The 21,601-nt window shown below is 40.1% G+C and overlaps 1 protein-coding gene and 1 non-coding gene across 17 annotated transcripts in view; one reads left to right on the top strand and one right to left on the bottom strand.

Moving 5' to 3' along the window:
* Positions 1–459: 459 nt before the first annotated feature.
* The window catches only part of ATP2B2 (ATPase plasma membrane Ca2+ transporting 2), a 647,176-nt gene continuing 626,034 nt past the window's right edge, over positions 460–21,601 (bottom strand). For 10 of the 16 annotated variants that reach the window (XM_031955103.1, XM_031955098.1, XM_031955145.1 and 7 more), the window contains 2 exons: positions 20,811–20,993; positions 5,857–6,168 (listed from right to left, as the gene is read on the bottom strand). In XM_031955103.1, coding sequence (XP_031810963.1) covers positions 5,857–6,168; positions 20,811–20,993 — 495 coding nt within the window. Of the gene's footprint in view, positions 6,169–10,519; positions 10,575–15,820; positions 15,997–20,810; positions 20,994–21,601 lie in introns of those variants that run through there. The other 6 variants (XM_031955160.1, XM_031955175.1, XM_031955187.1 and 3 more) reach the window with 5 other exon arrangements.
* LOC111719449 lies at positions 14,209–14,315 on the top strand. The gene has a single exon (XR_002769589.1). It is a non-coding gene; the product is annotated as a U6 spliceosomal RNA (small nuclear RNA).

The raw sequence follows: 21,601 nt of genomic DNA, 5'->3' as shown, positions 1-21,601 counted from the left end.
GCCAGAATCAGGTCCTAGGCTCCATTCTCACAAGTATGAACACAACAGGCTAACTCCCACAGAGGCATTGAATGATAATGTCTAAAACTTGACCTTCTTTCCAGGGTAGTAATTTAATTTTCCTGAGGATCCTTTAAAGACCAAGCCTCTAAAATTTGAAGGGAAGAGAAATGGAAGGATCTCAAGCACTATTACAAGGAGAGGGGAGCTCTTTGTGGGGCAGGAGAGAGACCTGCTTGTTAGCTTCCTCTCACAATCTATACGTGACCACAACCCCCATTGGGGACCCTGACATTGCCACTGAAGAGGCAGGCCACCGAAATGGGGTGTACTCCATGGGGAAAGGAAGAGATTCCCAAAGTCAGGGGGCAGAGGGCCACAGACACCAAGGAGGCCGTGTGTCGAGGGCCCCGACTCTGCCCTACCAAAGGGTGTCTGAAGAGGATTAGGCCACATGTGTCTCTGTCTGCGTTTCCACTTGTGCATTTATTATTATTGCTTCGGATAGTGTTGAAAAGGCGGACAAACACACTATTACAAAGAGCAAGGCAGGAGGATACAGAAAAATAAAAGATATTACAGTGTAAGCACATTTTTTTTCCAAAACCAAATGTTTTCCAAAGTATCCCACGAAGCATCAACAGCTCTTTGAAACTGGTCTGTGATCATTGGAATCTGTATAGAGAACTTTACACTATTGATTATAAAAAATATACATACAATATTTATGAAAGTGTGGCGACCAGCAAAAGGTCAAAGAGAGAGAGCCACTTAGTTACAAAACTACAGAAACTGTAGCGAAGACAATATTTCCATGGCATTGGGGTAGACGACAGACATTAAATTCTCAGGCGCTCGCCAGCTTGGGAATCGGTCACTGTCCCTTGGGGAGCTGGGCAGGGGCCCCGTGTGCCCCTCACACTGAGAGGCTTGGACCCGGGACGAGCTGGAAGCTGGGCTTAGTGACTGCGACTCTTGGCTTGGTGACTGGTGTTTGGAAATAAAAACGAAAGCAGCTTGGTTTCTAGACAGTGGAAGAGGCCTAAGCTTACTGCTGTCCTCTGGTCCTTAATAAAGCCCAGCCAGATCTTAGGCAGGGCCTTGGCAGGGATATGGTGAGCGCAGGAGGAATATGGTAGTCCTGAGCACATGCCAGACTGCAGACCCTGTGGGGTTTGGGGAGGCTAGGGGTGTCTGGTCGGGAAGTTAGCAGCTTTTAGGCCTCTTAAAACAATGTGGGAATATCTGAAAAGGGTGTGCAAACAAATGCACACACAGGGTAAGCACACATACAGGGAAGGCTTATATTCTTACTATGCTTATTGTTATTTTGGGGAATGGGAAATTGATAGGGGCTGCCAGGATGAAACTTTTTGCCAAGCAGAAATTTCCTGTCTGAGCCAAGGTTTCTTCCCACTGACTTCAAAGAGAAGTAGATGGCAAGGTCTTTGGCTACAGGATTCAGTACCTTTTCTACTCTTCACTATCTCTGGGTCTCATTTCTTGCTCCTCTATTACAGGAAAGTGGACCCAGGGAACACGGGGTGTTCCAGCCAGATATTAGTCATTGCTAGGGAGAAGTTCCCAACCCTCACTGGGAAGTGCATTTTTGACAGGAAGAGGACCAGAGGCTGAGGATGGAGAGTTACCCTCTGGTACTTGCATCTCCCAGGCGAGGGAGGGGAAGGAAGTAGCTTCTCATGATGTCTCTCCTGGGGAAGGGGGGGAATGTGGAACAAGGGGTGAAGGGGTTACTCCAAGGGGACATCAGAGCTTCCATTCAAGAGGCAGGAGAGCCCTTCCTCATCCTCAGTGGAGCAGTCTCCCATCTAATAGCTGTGTCATCTTAACTTCCCTATCCCTTAGGGGAAAGTTGAGGTCAATGAGAATTCTGTTGGGAGTGTAGCAAAGGTGCTACCCATAGCCAAACAAAATCACCCCTCTCTGTTCCTAAGGCTTCAGGCATTTCTCAGCTTCCTGACAAATATATAAGGAGGCGACGTCATTAGGCTCTATGCCATTCTCAGGGAGGGACTCCTTGCTGCATGGTGTAGCTAAAAATATGGCCCCCTCAAGGAAGCTATTTTGGGAAGAAGTGGGATGGGGCTTGGAACCATGATACCTTAGTTCCATGACTTCCTCCAGCTCTCACCAGCCATATCCCTCCAGGACAGAATGACAGCTCATGTCTGTGATCTATGTTCTCAGACCCATGGTAGGGAGCAGAATATAATGTATATGGGCATGGGGGATTGGTGCAGTACACAACAGAAGATGCAAGCTTAGACCATAGCTGTTCATGCTACCGTGGGAGTTGATTTTAGCAATTTGTTGATTGTTAATTTTACCTGGGGCACCTGGGTAGAAAATTCAATAGTGGACAGGGAGAAAAAGGGAAAGGAAGGAAGTTAGAATCCAGTTGGATCATTCTGTTCTAAACTAATTAAGAATTTGTCACAGAGTTTACTCTTTTTGTTGTTTTTTTTAAACCATAAACATTCCAGGACCACATTGTAGAAATCTGATGAACCAGAGTAAGAGAAAGCATAGCCATTGCATAGTAGTAAATGAACAGAGACGGTGAGTTCTTTATTTACAATTGTTGTCTAGATAAAAAAATTCATAAAAACAGATGAATGGACATAAATTATTACCCCCTAATGGGATGGATGGCCAAATGTACCAGGGTATTGTTTATTGTTGAACACAAACTCCATGCGGCCAAGGACAGAGGGCAGGATGCAGGTGATGTATGTACTGTGGTGAGATTCAACCAACCGTGATCTCCATGCGCCATTTATTTGGAGCCATTGTTCCCAACAAGAGAAGGTCAAGTGGGAAAGGAGACCGGGTTTGCAAGACTGAACTTTAGGTATTTGCGAAATTGGATATTACTTTGACAAACTTTCTCCTGGACTTCTGCCCCTCCTTTCCAGAACCCGCCCTACTACCAATCCTTCAAACCTACCCAGATTTCTGGTTTCTCTTGGAGAGAAGCCCAGTGTGGTATGGGCACCTCGATTTACAGGAAGCCACTGGGTGGAAGAAATAGTGTCACAGGTGAGAAGCTAATCCAAGTCCGCAAAATGATTCCCTAATGGTTTAGTGCTCTTCCCGGGTAAACACGAGCATTACTGAAGGAAAGAGGTGGTTGGGAGAGCTTTGGAAAAGGAAAAATAACTCATCGCAATTAAGACAGAGAAACTAAATCATGTTCCAGAACAGACCCATTTCACAGATGTGTAACCAACCAACACCCTCCCCCTTCCTCATAAGTAAAACAGAGAACAGGACCCTCAACCCCTCCCCAATCCAATACATGAAAGCTAAGGTTCCGTTCCACATTTACAACGTGGAAATGAAACCCTCGCTAAGTTGCCATTCTGAGATATTCAGCGTTGCTTTCATTGCCAGTCTGTTTACAGTTGACATGGGGACCCTGTTCTCGATTCAAAAGAAAGGGGATTGTAGGCCCTCCTGTCCTAGGCACAGGCCTCTTGTAAAGGACAGTTTAGACCAGACGGGAGGTTGACTGCAGATCGGATACATTGCTGTTCCGCTAGCAGCGTTGGGAGACTGGCCACCCCTACTGGGAAGGGCTCTACCTAATCTTGGCCATCTGCACAAGAGAATGCTCCTTCTTAGCCGGGATGCAGAGAAGATTTTGTCTGGTTTGCCAAGTTCTAGGCTCGGAGAAGGGGCCTGACAGATGGCAGGGTGGGTGGGGTCAGCAGGACAAATTAATTTCGCAGGTGAGTCGGAAATGCTTTGCTTTTCCTTGACACATCTGACATCACCAACCGTGTTATGTATTCAAAATGTCTTTTGCACTGTACAAGTTTATGGAAAAAAGACTGTGTGCTGAAAAGTCTCAAAGCAAACTTTGTATTAAATACAAAAGTTCTTTATGAAAAAAAGCCGTGGCCCACAAAGTGCTTAGCATTCAAGTGGCTGACGTAGCAATTCAAGAAGCTCATAGTAAGTTGATTATTAGTGCTGATACCATCCTGGGGGGAAAAAAGAACTACAAAAAACTTTCTCACCTGTGATACTGTAGACTTTCAGAACGGCTTCCCTTGCAGGAAGGCAGGACGTACTGTTAAATGCTACAGTATATATTGTGATTACAGGAAGACAAGCTTTGTTTAAAAATCACACAGAGCACATTTTCAATATACATATCATAAAGTTCATTCAGATCTGAATAGTGCAGGGTGGTAGAATGGGGGGGGGGGGAATGGATAGTTTTCTTCCAAAATTAAAAAAAGAAAAAAAAAGCAGCAAGCTGTAGTAATTCTCATTCAAAAATGCCAACAGCTCATAAGCTGCGAATGATAAGAAAATCAATTTCTAAGTGACTAAAAAAAAAAAAATCAACACAATAGAGTTCATAATATTTCAACACTACCTTGATCTCCATATAAAGCCAAATATAACTTATTTTTAAGTCTCTCAATAAACTCAAAGGAGTTTCATAAGAAGGAGAGTCTTGTGGAAAAAATATATATATTCCATGGAAGCCATCGTAATATAATGGCTACCAAGGTAGCCTCTGGTCAGTGAGGGGCATACTGAAACTGGGCTGAGAAATTTGGTTATTTATTTATTATTTATTTGCTTGTGTTTGGTTTTTTTTTGTTTTTGTTTTTGTTTTTTTTTACAAAAAAAAATAAACCTGATTGTTGCACATGGTGGTTTTTTTTCCCCTGACAGAGCCAAGCTTCCAGTCCCATGACCCCATGTTTGTGAAGCATATTCCTACATCCAATATGTTATATTTTGGCTTCTTTTGTCATTCACCAGCAGGAGCTACATTACTGAACAAAAAAAAAAAAAAAAAAAAGAGCAGGCAAAAAATCAGAGCCGAGCTGTCGTAAAACATCGAGGATGCAATCTGAGAGGAGTATCTGATGAGCTGAGCAGTCCTTATACTCTCTCAGCAGGAAGTGTTCTTAACCCTACAAATAGTGAAGGACGTTTATCTACAGGTTTGTAAACAAATTACATTCTTCTTTTAAGACATAAATAAGTTAAAATAGAGCAATTTAAGCAAAAACAAGGCAACATGCCAGCAAAAAAACTTTATATATCCATGTATATAGATATACATATATATCTACCTATCTATATGGACGTATACATTCTCGTTGAGGTATACGTTGATATAGATACAAAGAAATGGATATAATCTCATTAGTGTCTATGAAGTTCTTCTGTCCCATTGTTATAACCCTACTGTGCAAGTTAAGCTTCCGCAACTTCAAAAAGTTATTTAAATTAATCTCTACAACTGAGACCATGCCACACAAGCAGTTCAGTTCAAAAAACTCACAGACCAGTGAATTGGATAAATAAGCCTCAGAAAGGAGTCTTTTTTTCCTTTTTTTTCTTTTTTCTTTTTTTTTTCTTTTTTTTTTTGTTTGTTTTTTTTGTTTGTTTGTTTTTGCAGTTCCTGCCTAAGGAAAAAAAATAATAAACAAGAAAAGGGTACAGTACGTCCATGCAGGAAGGTGGTGGGTGGTCTGTGTTTGGGCGGGAGCAAGAAAGGGCACATCAGGCTATTGCTCACTCCCAAGAACCCACATCAGGGATCCCGTCACTTGCCTCAAAGGGACAAAGAGCTCAAACAGCTTCTCAGCCAGAGAAAGGTTCTATTGGGTGGAGATATATTTTCCTCCCATTTTGTCTATTTTTGTTTTCTTGGTGCTGTTTCATGGTTGAGTTTTCTGGGTTGGTTTGTTCTGAGTTGGTGGTGGCTATGGGTTGGTTTTGTTGTTGTTTGTTTTTTTTTTTTGTGGGGTTTTTTTTGTTTTATTTTGTATATTTTGTTTTTTTTTGAGATGTGAATGTTTCCCGCTAAAGCGATGTCTCCAGGCTGTGTATAGGACTCCCTGGGCTAGAAGAGGTAGCTGATTTGCTCGTGTCAGTGGTCAGATTGATCCCGCTATCGATTGCACTGTTGTTCTTGTTCAATGACGATGGCGGGCTCGAATTTTGCTTGAGAGCGGCATCTTCTTCCAGGTCAGTGTCATCAATGAGGGGGATATGGGGCTGAGAGTCTTCTATCCTAAATTCAGGATGAGTCATGAAGTTATGGATGGAGGTTCTAGATTCAGGTTTTTCTAAACCTTCATAGAGAGAGCTACGGAATGCCTTCACGACGCGGATCTGGAAGGGAAACATTGGGAAATGGGTCAGAAGCACTAAGCTCTAGATAGGATTTAGGGGAGGGGAATGGTTTAACAGGCTGAGGGGGGCCTTTGGAGGAGCACAGCAGAAAGGGTTAGGGCACAGCAGATGGCTGGAATCCAGTCGCTGGATGTTAGGAGCATCGATGGGATGGGGTGGAAGGAATGGGCTCAAGTTTTGTGCATTCGCTTGGGGGTTGTGTGTGTGCACATGTGTGCAAACATATGTAACTGCAACATCAGAATAGTTCGAGTCGCAAACCATCAAAGAGCTGATGGGAAGCACGAGTTAAGAAAGCATAAGTCCACTCAGGTGGGTGCCCATACCTAGTAGTAAAAGACCAAGCTGTGTTAATTTCAATGCACAGGTCGAAACCATGCATGGGGCTGGGAGGGGGCAGGTTCAGATGTGAGTAAAATAGGGTCGGCTTAAAAAAATAAACCAAACCTTTTTTCCAAAAATAAAAACAAAAACAAAAACAGAAAACTGAACATTATTGTGAAAGAAACTATACAACATATAACATATCACACTCCACACACAGAAAAGAACAAAATGTTGAGACAGATGGGCGAAGATGGGAGACAACACGGAAGAGCCAAACTGAGAACAAAAAAATAACCAAACCCAAACCAGACGTACAGAGTTTTCAGAGAAGAAAACCAGAGGCAGCCAGAAGCACGGGGGAGCCAAGCAGACAACATTCAGGGGAAGAATCATGCTACGGCAGAAGGGAGTTTGATAATCACACAGACACACAGAACTGCCACACCAATGCTACGCTTGGAAGCCTAGACAATGTGAACAGAGATTGGTCTGTTTCCAACTTGGTCTTTGCCTTCATGCATTTGGGAGGTAAACACTCGAGTATAGACTCAACATTCTGGCCTTTCATTTCAACTGGCTTTGTAATCATTTATTCACTTACTTTTTTTTTTTTTTTTTCGGCCAAATCCTTTACCCAGCCCCAAGATAGCATTCTGGGGATTGCACAGGATTGAGTCACGTTCTTTGAATTTTTGTGTCTCAGCTCTGAACTATGCTCATCAAGTTAATTTTTTTTAATTTAAAAAAAATTTAATCTATTGTTTATACTGTCACTATATTTCCTAATCCCCTTAAGGTAAATTGTCAGCAATACTTTTTGCTTCCAAATTATCTGTGAGTCAGACTTTTCCAGTGGGTCAGCTTCTCTCTGGTTAATAAAAATTGGGTCTTTGGAAAATGGCATCAAATCTTTCTGACCATGAAATGGACAGTTCAGGGCCAAGTAAAGTCATAGGTATGAATGGATGGGGAGTCTAGAATAATTCTTCCTTCTCTTGTAATTTGGCTAGAGGGGCCAACCTTGATTCCTTGATTCAAGACTTGAGTGAACTAAATGCAAAGTAGAATAACAGGTTATTAAAACAGGCAAGGGAGCAATGGAAACCATTTAACCCAAGCCCTTCCTCTAATGGATATAAAAACTGAAGCTTAGAGGACCAGGGAAATCAATTGTCTGAAGTCACACAGCTAGTTAATGGGGGAGATAGGACTGTGACCTGTTATGATGGCCTTTAGGGAAAACTATCCAGTGAAGTAATTATTTTAAAATGATGATTATTTCTGCATATCTTTTATTAATGAAGATAACAGGCAGTGGACCATATCTAAGATATCATCCAATATTACATATACAAGTCATCCCAACTAATGTTTAATACCTTGTTCTCCTCTGACAAGATCTCTAGAACTCTTTCTAGGCAGACCTCAAGTTCAAAGTCCCGACCTTAACAAAATTAGTCTCTAAGCATGGAAATCATATTATATATATGTGGAAATCAAACATAGATACTACTAGTAGTATGACTCTAAATAAATCACTTAACTTCTATTTATATTAGTGTCTTCAATTACAAAATAGGGATAATAGTATCCATTTCCCAGGGTTGTCGTACAGATCAAAATGAGATATTTATAAAGCACTTAGCAGAATGTCTGCAACATTGGTGGGTACCATATAAATACTAGCTTTTATTATTATTGAGCTATCAATCCAAAATTACTCCCTGTAGCTGCTCACATTTATATAAACACATTATAATTTATGAAGCACTTTCCTTAGAAGAATTTTGTGAGATGTTTTTATTTAATGATAATAATAATAAATCATTTAATAATAGCATTTATATAGTCCTTAAAGATTTGCAAAGTATTTCGCATACATTGTCTCACTTGATCCTTACAACAGCACTTAGAAATGGTTATTTCCTCATTTTACCAAATGAGAAACTGAGGTTGAGAAATTAAGTGATTTTTCCAGGTCCCTACTGCTAACACTGTCTGAGGTAGGATTGTCACTCAGATCTTCTTGAATAAATTCACACAGTCTCAGAAAAATAAGAGAGCTGCGCATGATTGAGAAGTGGCAGAATTGTGACTTGAACCAGTGACTCTAAGGTCAGTGTACTTTCCACAACACTACAAAAATCAAATCAATCTATCAATAAGTTAGTCAATAAGCATCCATTAGAAACTTTCTACAGGTACTCCGACATGACTTTGGGCAAGTGGTCTAGATTGGATGATTCCTAATAGTGAATGAACCAGGAGTGACTGTTTCCTAATATAGTCTATTCTGTTGAAGTGGGGAGAAAAGGGAAGATTCCCTTTGCGGGAAATGTCATTTTCCCAATTCACTAAGATTGCTTTGTGCCTTGAGATGACCGAGGCTTTTAAAAAAGGAGAACTCTAACCCTTCTTTCCCCAACCACCAAATTCAGATCAAAAACAACCCAGTCCATATCATTGAGTGATTGAAGAGTTCATGCAGTGGGATAGGGGCAGTGGAACAATACTAGCTCCAATACTTTGGGATCCATGGCTCATAATGTGTTGGGTTTTTTTTTAGATTTAATGGCACTGTCAAAACACCCCCTCAAAGGGGGCAACAGTGTTGGCCTTTTTTGATGGGGGAGGCCTGTGTGGAGACAGGGAAATGGATAAGATCATATTTTCAGTCCTAGATTAAGAGGCCCTACTTAAAATATAATAAAAACTTATTTATTGGGCATCATTGGAGCTTGAGCTCCCCTATAAGAGTAAATTTTCTAGCTAATTAGAAGGTTAAGATCATAACTGCTGTAACTTTGCTTTAACTACTTTTGATATTTTTTTCCTTTGGTACATTGCATGCTTCCCTGACTTCTCAAGCATCATTTAATTTGTTCTGGATGTCTCAGAGTAACTCTTCGGCAAATAGGTTATTCTGTTACACAAAAACAAATAGCCTATTTCTGTATTTACTTTTTAAGATTTCATTATACGATTCCCTTTTATTTTTGTTTATCTGATGTAGGAAGAGAAATCATAAAATGAAATGTGTTAGAATTGAGGTGTCAGATTTTAGTCATGTCCAACTTTCTGTGACCCCATTTGGGATTTTTCAACTGAGTGCTGAGTAAGAATAAACTGTATCTAAGAGGAGAAGGGGCTAGTTTTAGTGTCAGGGTTTTGTTAGGGCCGAGATGAAAACTCAGGAGCCCTTCTAATTTTTAGATGGGTAGCTATGTTTCAAAGCTTGGGTATTATCCAAAATCTGATAGCTAGAATGCTATACAACTCATTTGAAGGGAAAAAAATCTTATTGTTAGCTGCCTGTTCTACTTAAGTAACTGAGTAGATATGGCATTTCCTGACTTTCTGAAGTCAGAAATGCCTTCTGGTATTGATAGGTACCTATCAATAAGTAATTGAAAGGTTAAGGGCCAGAGCTCCCATCCCTGTGAACTATAAAGAGTTTGGCCTGATCTGCAACTGACAAAGCTGGCTGGCAGGTAGGAAGGGGATGGGGAACACACACAATGAGATGCAGGCCCCTCCTTCCACAGGGATGGAGACAACAGAAAGAATGGACTGCTCTGGACAAGACTATGGGGACAAGACTTTAGGAGCATCCTGCCACGCTGGCTCAAGTCTCCACTTCGGTCTTCTCCAAGGCTGAAATGAAAAAAATGGGAGGAAAAAAGGGGGGAAAGCCTCTTCATCTCCCTCCCACATGCTGAAAATCAGATTTCAATTTTTAAAATATATATATCACATGGATCATGGTAATACAGGCCAAGTGAAGACAGAAGAGAAATTTCAGGGCTTTCTAATTTTCCTTTGCTCATCTGAAGAAATTAAAGTGAGATTCAACCCTTTCGTCTGCAGTGAAATACATCAGGCCTCTTCCAGGCTCAACAGGGAGCATTTGAGATTATACTCGAATGTTTACCCGGCTTCAAGGAAGCCAAATGTCTTGGGATTGGTTCACATTCATGTCAGGCTCAAGTTAAAGACTCACAACCTCTTTTAATTTCACTCTCTCTTGCTGAACTCTCAGTCCAGGGTTCTCTAGCCCTCTAGGGAAACAAACACATTGAATATTCAGACAGTAGAGAGGAGGAGGGCACTGCAAAAGCAAGTCATTTTTCACGCTAGCGAAAGATCCATAAGTGATTAGTACCAAAACGCAAACAAGAGGTCCAATTTTTATTGTATTTTATTTTTTTCCCAAGAGATGCCAACTCTTTGACCTAGCTACACTCTGAATCGGGAATCTTAGTGGGGCAAAGGGGGCAGGAAGGTTTCTAGTCCATGGCGGGAGGTAGGGGGGAGGGGGGTTGAGGCTTGGAGGAAAGTACTTGTAGCAGAGAGTTTCCTAGTGCTAGCTTCTAACTTAGGGTATTCTGATCAGAATCTCATTAGATGCCTATGAAGCGCCAGGTTTTTTGAAAGCATGCTACAAATATGGTTGCTAATATGAAAGAGGCTAAGCTTAATGTGAAAAACTTGAATAAACAAAAATAAAAGTTTTTTTGGTTCTGAAGGGAAGGTTGGAAAGATAGAAGGACAAAAAGATATAAAATGTTATTCTGGCTTTCCATAAGGAATATTTCTCCCTAAATGAAGATATGGCTCTGGAATAGACTGAATCATCCTAGTGTGTATTTAGCATCTTTTACCTGGAAAAGCAGGGCCATCCTGCATAAATGTGGGCTTCCAGTAATGGCTTTCTATCCCAAATGGGGAGTTGGGAAGGGAATAAAAAACAACAGGACACACTCTGGCTCATGTGTATCTTAAAATACTGCCTTAGGATATCAAAATCCACTGGGAAACTTACTAAGATAAGGATGACTCACATTACAAGGCTTAAAATAAAGACTCCTGCTTGGGCCTAATGGTCCTGCAGATGACAATTATGGTCCTTGCTTCATCATTGAGGTTGTTGGTAGAAAAGATAGGAGATTTTGAGCTAAAAGGGACCAGGTTAGAACCCAACTTCTTCATCTTAAGATGAGGGCGTGGGAGTCCAAATTGTTTCAGGTCACACAACTGGAAATGTCTGTAACAGCATTTGAATCTGGGATTTCCTGACTTGGACTTTGGCTCTACATCTACTATTCTGCCAGCCACTTCCTCCCTCATTGGTAACTTTTTGGAAAAACGGTGAATTGTGACATCAGGAAATTAGGGTACAAAGGACTTCCTAGGCATCTGGAGACAAACATCAAATGAATTTGAGCATAAAGAATAAGCTTTAGTGGATACTGTCAACTTTTAAACATCCAAGATAAGAGAAGGGAGCAACTACTTAGTCTCAACTATTTGATTTTGTAATGCAAATATATTTGAATATAAACTTTGTTTAATGTAAAAATTTATATTAATGAGGTTACATTTAGAAAGACTCAACTCCAAAGCTAGTCTAGCTTTCTAAAGCTTCTCTCCTTCCTGTTCTTTACGCTAGAATCTGGATCCCCTTTCAGGAATGAACAGCATCACCTCCCAGGAACGTGCCAGTGAAAGTAGAGCCCTTCTTTCTCTTCTTAAGATTTCTGTCCAATGGCCTTATCCTTTCCTATAAGTGAGAGGACATGCTTTAAGGTAAAGCCTATCTATCCTTGAGAAGCTCATGGGCCATGATTAGAGAAAATAAAAAGGCTCTTAAATGAAGGAGGAGATACTATTGAAATCAAAAGGAAAAGTGTAGAAATATTGGCCTAAAAGTATGACTTGCTGGAAAAAATAGTGTGAAGACTGATGTTGAGTCAGAACTGCATTGAAGTCAGGCTTTACAATCACTACTTATGTCACCTTAGACAAGTTCCTTCTTCTGGATCTGCATTTCTTCAGCTCCAAAATGAAACTGATAGGATTAGAGGATTTCTAAGATTCAATCTAAGATACTATGGTTCCATGAATTAGTCCTTGGACTGAATGACTATCAAATTGTCAGTTGAAGCCATATTCACAAAAAGGGTTCAAGAATTTTTGAGAAAAAAGTGAATCTCATTTCTATACTAATCAGGATGGTGGGGATCTCTAGTAAAGGGTAAGACCCCTGAACATTCCAGCAAACAAAACTCATTTGGGAAAAAAAAAAAAACAAATGATGATCTCTTCTCAAAGGCAATTGTTTTATTTTCTAATTAATTAGAGTTGTTTGAAGGGTACTATCTCTAGCTTTGGTAAATTGTTAAAATCTTTGAATGAAGTTCTACATCAAAACCATGAATCATTTTGGAATTAAGAAGCTCAATCTGTCATGGAAAGAAAAGCTAGGGCATTTTTTGAGCTGAGAAATCATAAACAGTAAAGTTTCCAAGGATCTGGACATATTTAATGCATATAAAGGTTGTGAAGGGAAAAAAAGCTTGCATAGTGAAAAATTTAGGTTAATGTCACATGGTGGTCAGCTGTTTAAGTGGAAGATAGCAGGATGATGGGAACAAATTGAAGGAAGATTTTTTCATAGGTTATTAAGGTCCCGTAGGCCCACAGAGCTGGAAGGGACCTTTGAGATTTGAATCCCATGTTCCATGTGTAGTTCACCTTATAGTATCAGATACCACTAAGAAAAACATTAGGATAATACATCCTCTCACCTACAGGGCATACAAGAAAACTCCAAACTAGCTCAAATATCCTGTAGGTGACAGGGATGGATCTTGCCTCATTACTGCTACAGATGTAGATTTAGAGCGGGATGGAACCCTAGTCATCATCAAACCCAACTCCCTCATTTTACAGATGAGGGAACTAAGGTCCAGGGAAATTAAGAAATTTACCCAGGAGTATGGTCACTACATACCTGAGGCAGGATTAGAATTCAGATCTTTTGATTCTACACTCAGAACTCTATTCACAGTGTCACCGAGAAGACTGCTTGAGGTTGTACAGAAAGCAAGGAATGAAAGGCACATTTAAAGTAGGAAAAAAAATCAAGCTTCACTTACAGGACAATGCATCAAGAGCTAGTGATCACAGCCTAGCAGGGAACTAGAAATTATTTTATAGACTATTTTCAGAATATATCGGGTCATTTATATACCTATGACCCAAAAGTTCAACAAAGGAAACGGACTGAAAAGAATAAGAGAATGAAATCCATTTCTTTATTGTGTATCATAGTATAGACCAGCTACGATTGGAGGTATACTTATGATTACATATCTCAAGGAAGTTGGAACAGAGCTGGAGAACAACCTAAAGAAGACAATAAAATTGACTGAGATGATGAGGCAATTGCTGCAGAAGGGTATGAAGAAGAAGTCTTTCAAGCAAGACTGATGGATGCAGGGATGTGATTAAAATCAATATCATCACTGGACATGCAAATAAGAACCCATTTCACTTACTCCAGAAAATGTCTAGATCAAGTGGATAGAAAAGGACAGAATCTCATGATGAAGAGACCTATCAGGATCCAGAAAGAGGACTATGGAGACTGAATGTAGATCATAACATAGTATTTTCACCTCTGTTGTTGTTTGCTTGCTTTTTTTTTCTTTTTCATTTTTTATCTGATTTTTCTTGTGTCAGTGTGATACATGTGGAAATATGTTTAGAAGAATTTCATGTATTTAACCTATATTGGATCACTTGCTATTTAGGGGAGAGGGGTAGGAGGAGGAAGAGAGAAATATTTGGAACATAAGGTTTTGCAAGAGTGAATATTGCAAACTATCTTTGCATGTATTTTGAAAAAGAGTGCTCCCTTCAGCAGCACACATACTAAAATTGGAATGATACAGAAAAGATTAGCATGGCTCCTACTCAAGAATGACATGCAAATATATGAAGCATTTTGAAAAATAAAAAGCTATTATAAAAAAGAAAATGACTAGAAGATAGAATATATACAGAGTTTAAAGAACTATTGAATAAATTTGAAGAGGACTGATCCCTAAAGCATTATTATGTGAAGCTGGACTGTTTGGGGACATCTTTAATCTGGAAACTATCCATAAGGAGTTTACAAAATCTTATCAGAGTAGAGATGTGAAAGTGCTCATTCAAGGGAAGTGATATTATTACCAGTAATATCAATAACAATTGCAGTATTAACATTATGAGAAAGATAATTGAAATCAAGAAGTTGATACCAAGTGTGATAATGCTGTGCTTGGGTACTCTGTGAGAGATCAAATCTTGGACTGGAAGGGCCATAGGATAAGATTTCTTATGTCTTTAAAACTACCTCAGTTGATTTGTACTTAAAATCTGCTGGTATTCTTAAATGTCTTCAGGAGTGGCCATATTTCTGTTACTTGATAAATATTTTAAATACCCTGACACTTCCGGCAGACCTCGCTCTGGGGCCTCCTCTATAAAATGGTAAAGTTGACAAGAATGGAGCTATCTTTGGGGTTCCTGCTAACACTGATGACTTCCTCTCTGGACCAGTGCTGTCTTCATTGAACAAAAGGGCCTCAAAGCACATCAGGACTATTTAGGAGGAGAATGCACCCAGGTTCTTATTCTGAGGCTGAATAAAGAACTGACAGTAGTTTACAGAGGGCTCTACTGACCCTCATATATTTATGGACAATGGAGATGAAGACTGGAGGTGTAGGTACTGGGATAAACCAAGTCTCTCTGACTACCAAAACTAGACAGTCACTAAGGCTGACTTTCCAATATTATCCTTGTGAATCTCAAACATCATATGAGAATCTATTTCCCTGCCTTTGTCTATATGACAGCAAGAACATTAAGCCCCACAGAAGGAAAAGGAACATAAACACGTTCCTTTTCCTTCTCTTCAACCTCTTTCTCTTCCTTGCTAGTGATGCTTAATGAGAATTTTGAAAATCACCACTGACTAACCAAATCATTGGCCTTATGTTCAAACTGAAGATGAGGAATTTAGTTGGGCCACAGGGACCTTCCAGTTACAGACCAATAAGCTTTTGGAACCAGACCCAAATCATAGCTCAGTGACCTGAGGGAAATCAGTCTCAGTACAAGCCAATTCAAGGAAGGGATTAGGAACTGGAATTTTGGAAATATGTCCTTTTCCCTTTCTGACAGAATGGATTCCACTTTATCCCCAAAAATAGGACCGAAAGAAATGGTATTTGAGTCCAGGACTGGATGGCCCCCATGATCAACTACATTCCCTGTCGCTGATTATGCTCCCCCAGTTATATATTCTGTCCATCAACTGCAACTCATTGCTGACTGTGATGATCCTTTGACTGACTACTCCTTGTGACTGAGATTCCCAACCATCTAGGAACCCCTGCCCGCCCACCTGCCCACCCCTTGCCCACTGAGAGAGTTGGCATCTCTGGCAATTGGAGGCATTAAGAATTCACACTCACGCCCAGCTGCAGCAGGAGGTGTGCTGGTAGGAGAGGAAAGAACATTGGATAACGATACGTGGCTAGGGCTAGAAAGATTGGTTACATCCTGGCTCTGGCTTGTGACGGAGGACTGTCTCCTGAGAGCCCCCTGAAAGGAAGCGCCACTCTTGAAAGTATTGACTACTTCAATCTGCAACGGAGGAGAGAACGAGACAAGTTGCGAAAAGGGTGGACACAACGGCTACACAAGTGACAGGCATGACAACCAAAATAAGAGCAATAATAATAATAATAATAATAATAATAATAATAATAATAATAATAATCAATAATAATAATAGCAACAATAACACCAGCAACAGCAACAACAATAATAATAATAATATCACTTAAATTTAAAAAAATTAAAAATAAATAAACACAAACTAAAATGCCTTAAGGAATTTCTGCTTAGCCCCTTCCCCTTTTGGAAACTCCTCCAGCTGAGAAGGCTGTTTTAGTTGGTTTCTCCTGTAAACTGCCACTCTTTCTCCTAATGAGGCAAAGGTGGGGAGAGGAAACAGAAACTTTTTTCCTTTTCCTATTTCCCAAGGGTAACTAAAATAAAGCCTGGGGGTTAAAGGAAGAGGTCCTAAATAAGAGGGTATTGGAGAAGGTTGGAAACTGCAAAAATGTTCACACTTTGGACCCACTTTCCTCCTCATGGTGTGAATTGAGCAGATTGTGGGGACAGGCTACAATGAGCCCCTTGCTAGGATCTCCAACACTGAACCCCATCGCTTCATCTCCATGTAGGGAATGAGGCTACCCCAGACACCCCCCAACAGACATGTCCAGGTCATTTCACAGATTTGTGGTTTGGGTGAATTGAACTTTAGCTATTGAAATGGCACACCATATTGTGGACTTTGGTTTAATCTACTATAATAAGCTTATCTACTGGAATCACCCTCAGATACTTATGATGGAAGAAGAGAGATACAAAAAAGTCTACCAGACAAACTGTCTCCTTTCCTCAATACAAGTGGGCTACTAGAGTGTCAATAATAACTGACACATCATTTTAAAGTTGACAAAATATTTTACAAGCATTATCTCTGTCAAGCTTCACCACAACCCTAGAAGGTGGAGACAGTAGATAGTGCTACTATCTTCAGTTTACCTATGACAAACCCAAGGTTCAGAGAGGTCAATCAACTCACCCAGTTTCATTCAGGTAGAAAGAGATAGACCTGAGCTTTGAACCCAGGCCTTTGAAGTCTCAAGACCAGGGAATCTTTCCACTAGTCATTTCACACTGCCCTTGCAGCCTTAAAAATGATCAAGGGAAATCACTGAGATGTAAGTACTCTAGACCTCCCAGAAGCAATTGGGGTATTGGGCAAAGAATCAAACTTAGAAACACTAGTTCTCTTGACCATCCTTCATTTTTCCAGTTCCTGGACATCCAGACTGCTCACTCTCCAAGGAGAAGACAGGCCAATTTTGTTAATAAATATTTGACCCTGAGACATATTTGCAGAATCAAGCCTGGGACACAGAATTGAGGAGACCATTCACCATTTCTCCCCTTTCTGTAGACTATGAAGCTAGGAACCTTTATTGTCTCCATCTTTAGAGCCCTTCACATAATCCCTTTATTCCCTTCTGGGAGAAAGAGTGGAATTGTTTAGAAACAAGCCCTGACTCCTGAGGGGAAAAGTGTTCGATGAGCAAACTTGGCCATGTTCTGGTACTGACTTGAGATCGATTATAAGAGAAGAAGTGTGTAATGATGCCTTGTACCAAGAACTATACCCATCCTCTATGGGTGGTAGATGGTAGTGTTTGCTACATATGGTAGACATGTACACATGCTACATTTCTAGAGCTTTTTAAGCTTTACAAAGCATTTTCCTCAACTAGTATGGCAGAAACTAGGCATTAATCCACACCTAACACCATATACCAAGATAAGGTCAAAATGGGTTCATGATCTAGACATAAAGAATAATATTATAAAACAAATTAGAACATAGGATAGTTTACCTCTCAGATCTGTGGAAGGAATTTGTGACCAAAGAAGAAGTGGAGATCATTATTGATCCCAAAATAGATAATTTTGATTATATTAAGTTAATAAGTTTTTGTACAAACAAAACTAATGCAGATAAGATTAGAAGGGAAGCAATAAATTGGGAAAATATTTTTACATTCAAAGGTTCTGATAAAGACAAAGCATTTTTCTTACTCCCCATTTGAGGTAGGCAGTGTGTGTGTATATATATATTATCTCAGTTTTGTAGATGAGAAGACTGAAGCCCAATTGAGCCACCTGCTTGTGGTCACTGAGCTAGTAAACATCAGAACAAATTTTGCTACCTGGGTCTTTCTGCCTCCAAATGCAGAGCTTTTTCTAGTGGACCACACTATATGGCTTGATATATTGTCTATTATTCCCATTTGAGATCCCCCAATTCGCTACATGGATAAATAACCAATCATTCAGAATCTCAGCAATAATCTGGTGAAGTAAGTTATTCACAGAAGCAGTTTTCTACATTTGTGGGCACTACACATAAATTTTTGCACATGTATATATGGGTTTTTGCTGGTATATATACACAGATGCATTTCTACAAGTGAGGTTCTAGAATGTTTTGGTGGATGTATGCATGGTTCTGTTCATATATAAGCATGTTTGGAAATGGATATATATTAAATGCATGAGTATATTTATAAATGTGAGTTTGTGTAACATGTACCAACATGATTTTTTTTTTATACACACACATATGCTACATAAATTTCTGCAAGGACAGCTAAGTGGTGCGGTAGATGGAGCACAGGATCTAAAGTTAGAAAGACTCAACTTCTTGAATTCAAATCTGGCCTCAGAAAATTCCTATCTGTGTAATTCTGGGCAGATCACTTCACCCACTTTGCCTTAGTTTCCTCATCTGTAAAATGAGTTAGAGAAGGAAATAGCAATCCACGCCAGTATCTTTGCCAAGAAAATCCCAAATAGGGTCACAAAGACATGACTGAAGGAACCCAACAACAATGAATATTCTGTGTATACAGGCATCTGTATTTCAGCACTGTGTGCACAAGGACAGCTCTACATGAGAGTGGATTTATGAGCATATGTGCATATATACTTATTAATATTTTTGTATGTGCAAAGATCATACATTATGATCCTTATATATAGCAACAGCAAGATTATACGATGATCACTTCCAATAAACATGGCTCTCTTCAATAACGGGGTGATTCATCCAATGGTCTTGTGATGGAGAGAGCCATCTGCACCCAGAGAGAGGACAGTGAGAACTGAATGTAGATCACAACATAGTAGTTTTGCTCTTTTTGTTGTTGTTTGCTTGCATTTTAGTTTCCTCTCATTTTTCTTTTTTTGAGCTGATTTTTCTTAGACAGCATGATATTTGTAGAAATATGTATAGAGCAATTGCAAAAAAATCATATACTAAGTCTCTGTGTGTGCATATACACATTAATACATGTAAATACACATGCATTTCTCTAAGTTTGTGTTGTGTTTCTGCATGTGATTCAGAAGTACATTTTTGTATGAGGAAGTAGAGTTAGAATCTTGACTTTAGGTTTAACTGGATGGGACCTTGTAGACTATTCTTACAGATGAAGATACTGAGATTCAGAGACATTGAGTAGGTTGGCAAAGGACACAGAAATTGTTCAATTGTCTAAGTCTTTGTGGCCCTACTTGGGGTTTTCTTGGCAAAGATACCAGAGAGTTCATTTTACACATAAATGAGGCAAACAACATTAAGTGACTTACCCAGGATCATATAACTAGTGTCTAAGGCCAGACTTGAACAAGGTTTTCCTAATAGTTAACAAGTGAAAAAGGATTTAATTCATATTTTATTGTCTCTAAGAATATTACTCTATCTGTCGAGCCACCTAGCGGCCTACTTCTATGTCTATGCATGTTTATGAGAAGTGGGTTTGCACTTGAGTGTTTTCTGGATGTGTGTGCATGCCCATTGCTGTGGAAAGGTATGTCATATGTTGACCTTGAACCATTGTTGTGAAGGTCAAATGAAAAAGAAACACTTTGGAAAAGATGAAGGAGCCTACAAAGGGCTCTGGGCTAGGTTAGAGTATACCCTGATTGGGTTAGAGGCCTCTAATTGTTCTTTGTTCTTCCTCATTATAGTAAAAGCCTCTGTGGTGAAGAGATGCTAGATATGTCCAATTACCCACTCCAAGCAAGCATTGTCAAGTCCACCCAGGAGATACCCCGGCCTGGGCCAGTAAGTCTGGGATTGAACACTCACCTCTGAAAACTGCTGGTCAGCTAAAGTAGACTTGGGGGGAAGCAGTTACTCCCTCCCTCCCCCAGTCCCACCCTATCCCCAGGCTTCTCAACCCTGCCCAGACTCACTGAGGAACTCCTGCCCCCTTCCCTGAGCTCATTATCCACTTTAGTTATTGCTATTTTCCTTCCCTGCTCTTCATGCCTATTCTAATTACTTATAAACTGGAGATGATTAATTAACCAAAGAGACAAAATATCATTAGAGGAGGCCACTCCAATATGGAAAAATATATAAATAAAACAAAACAGTGACTTTGTTTTGGAGTGAGCCTTATTCTCTGAGCTGCAGATGGACTCACAGAAATGGGGACATCTCACTATATAGGATCTTGGGGTTGCGTGACTTGGGAAAATGAATCCCAGTTGGTGTAGGGGAGGAAGGAAGGACAGAAATATGGCTGTTTCTCTAATAATTCCAGAAGGATGACTATGACTCTGGGGACTATTACTGTAGGAAGGAGAAAAATTTTACCACTCTGTTGAGGAGTCTGATTATCAGGACTCTGGTCAAGATGACCCTTCCTCTTCCTTACTTCTCCCACCCATATTCCCCCCCAAACACTTGCTTTTGCCAGAAGCCTTCATGTGTAGTGCCCCGGTATAAAGTGGAGTGCTCATTTCCACCCAGGATGTCTCTTGGTTGGCCACACTTTACATACCTGAGTTTGGATCCTATTCAGGCCACGGAACCACAGGATCTGTCCACGTCGAAGTTCTCTCTCAGCATGATCAATCTCCTCAACGTCCTCATTGAGTTCTTCCTCGGGAATCTCCTCTTTCTGAGTGAGCCGTCCTGCCTCCTTCAGGAACTTGAGCCTGCTGGTTGGGATGGTGGCGATGATCTAAAAAGAGACAAGAAGAACTTAACAGAGGCACATTTGTTCATTTGTGAATATTAATTCATCTCCTAATCAACTCATTCATCTCCTCATCCAGTCAGTCAAAAAAAAATTTATTAAGCCCCACTATGTGTTAAGCACTGTGCTAATTCAGATACTCAATAGATGAGTATCTATTATGTGGCTTATATTGTCTATGTGGATTATATTAGGATCACAAGCCCAGGACACTCTGAATAAGTAGAGGAGAGGAAGGATGATACCTCAGGTAGGAATAATATAACAGGCAAAGGCATGAAGCTGAAAATGAGAATAAGAGGGTGATGGTTCCTCTAACTGGTTGACAAGGTTGTATATGTATGTGGTATATTTATATTATCTTGCAAAAGTAGAATTCAAAGGACTGAGATTCATTATGTTTTACTTAGTTCATTCCTTTCATTTAGAGATGGAATCTGCAATACCAGCAAACAAGTCCCATGAGTCAAAAACTTAAAATTTATCCACCATGGCAAGAAGCAAATCTAGCATCCTGAAAACAAAATGTCATCTTCTTTAGAACAACAAGAGAGAAGCAGCTCCCTTTTCCCAGGGTTTCCACAGGACTTGTC

This window comes from Sarcophilus harrisii, chromosome 1 (assembly GCF_902635505.1).
Source record: "Sarcophilus harrisii chromosome 1, mSarHar1.11, whole genome shotgun sequence".
In the NCBI taxonomy this organism is placed as follows: Eukaryota; Metazoa; Chordata; class Mammalia; order Dasyuromorphia; family Dasyuridae; genus Sarcophilus; species Sarcophilus harrisii.
The sequence above is the reverse complement of the archived record's forward strand: the minus strand, read 5'-3'. Positions and strand labels throughout refer to the sequence as shown.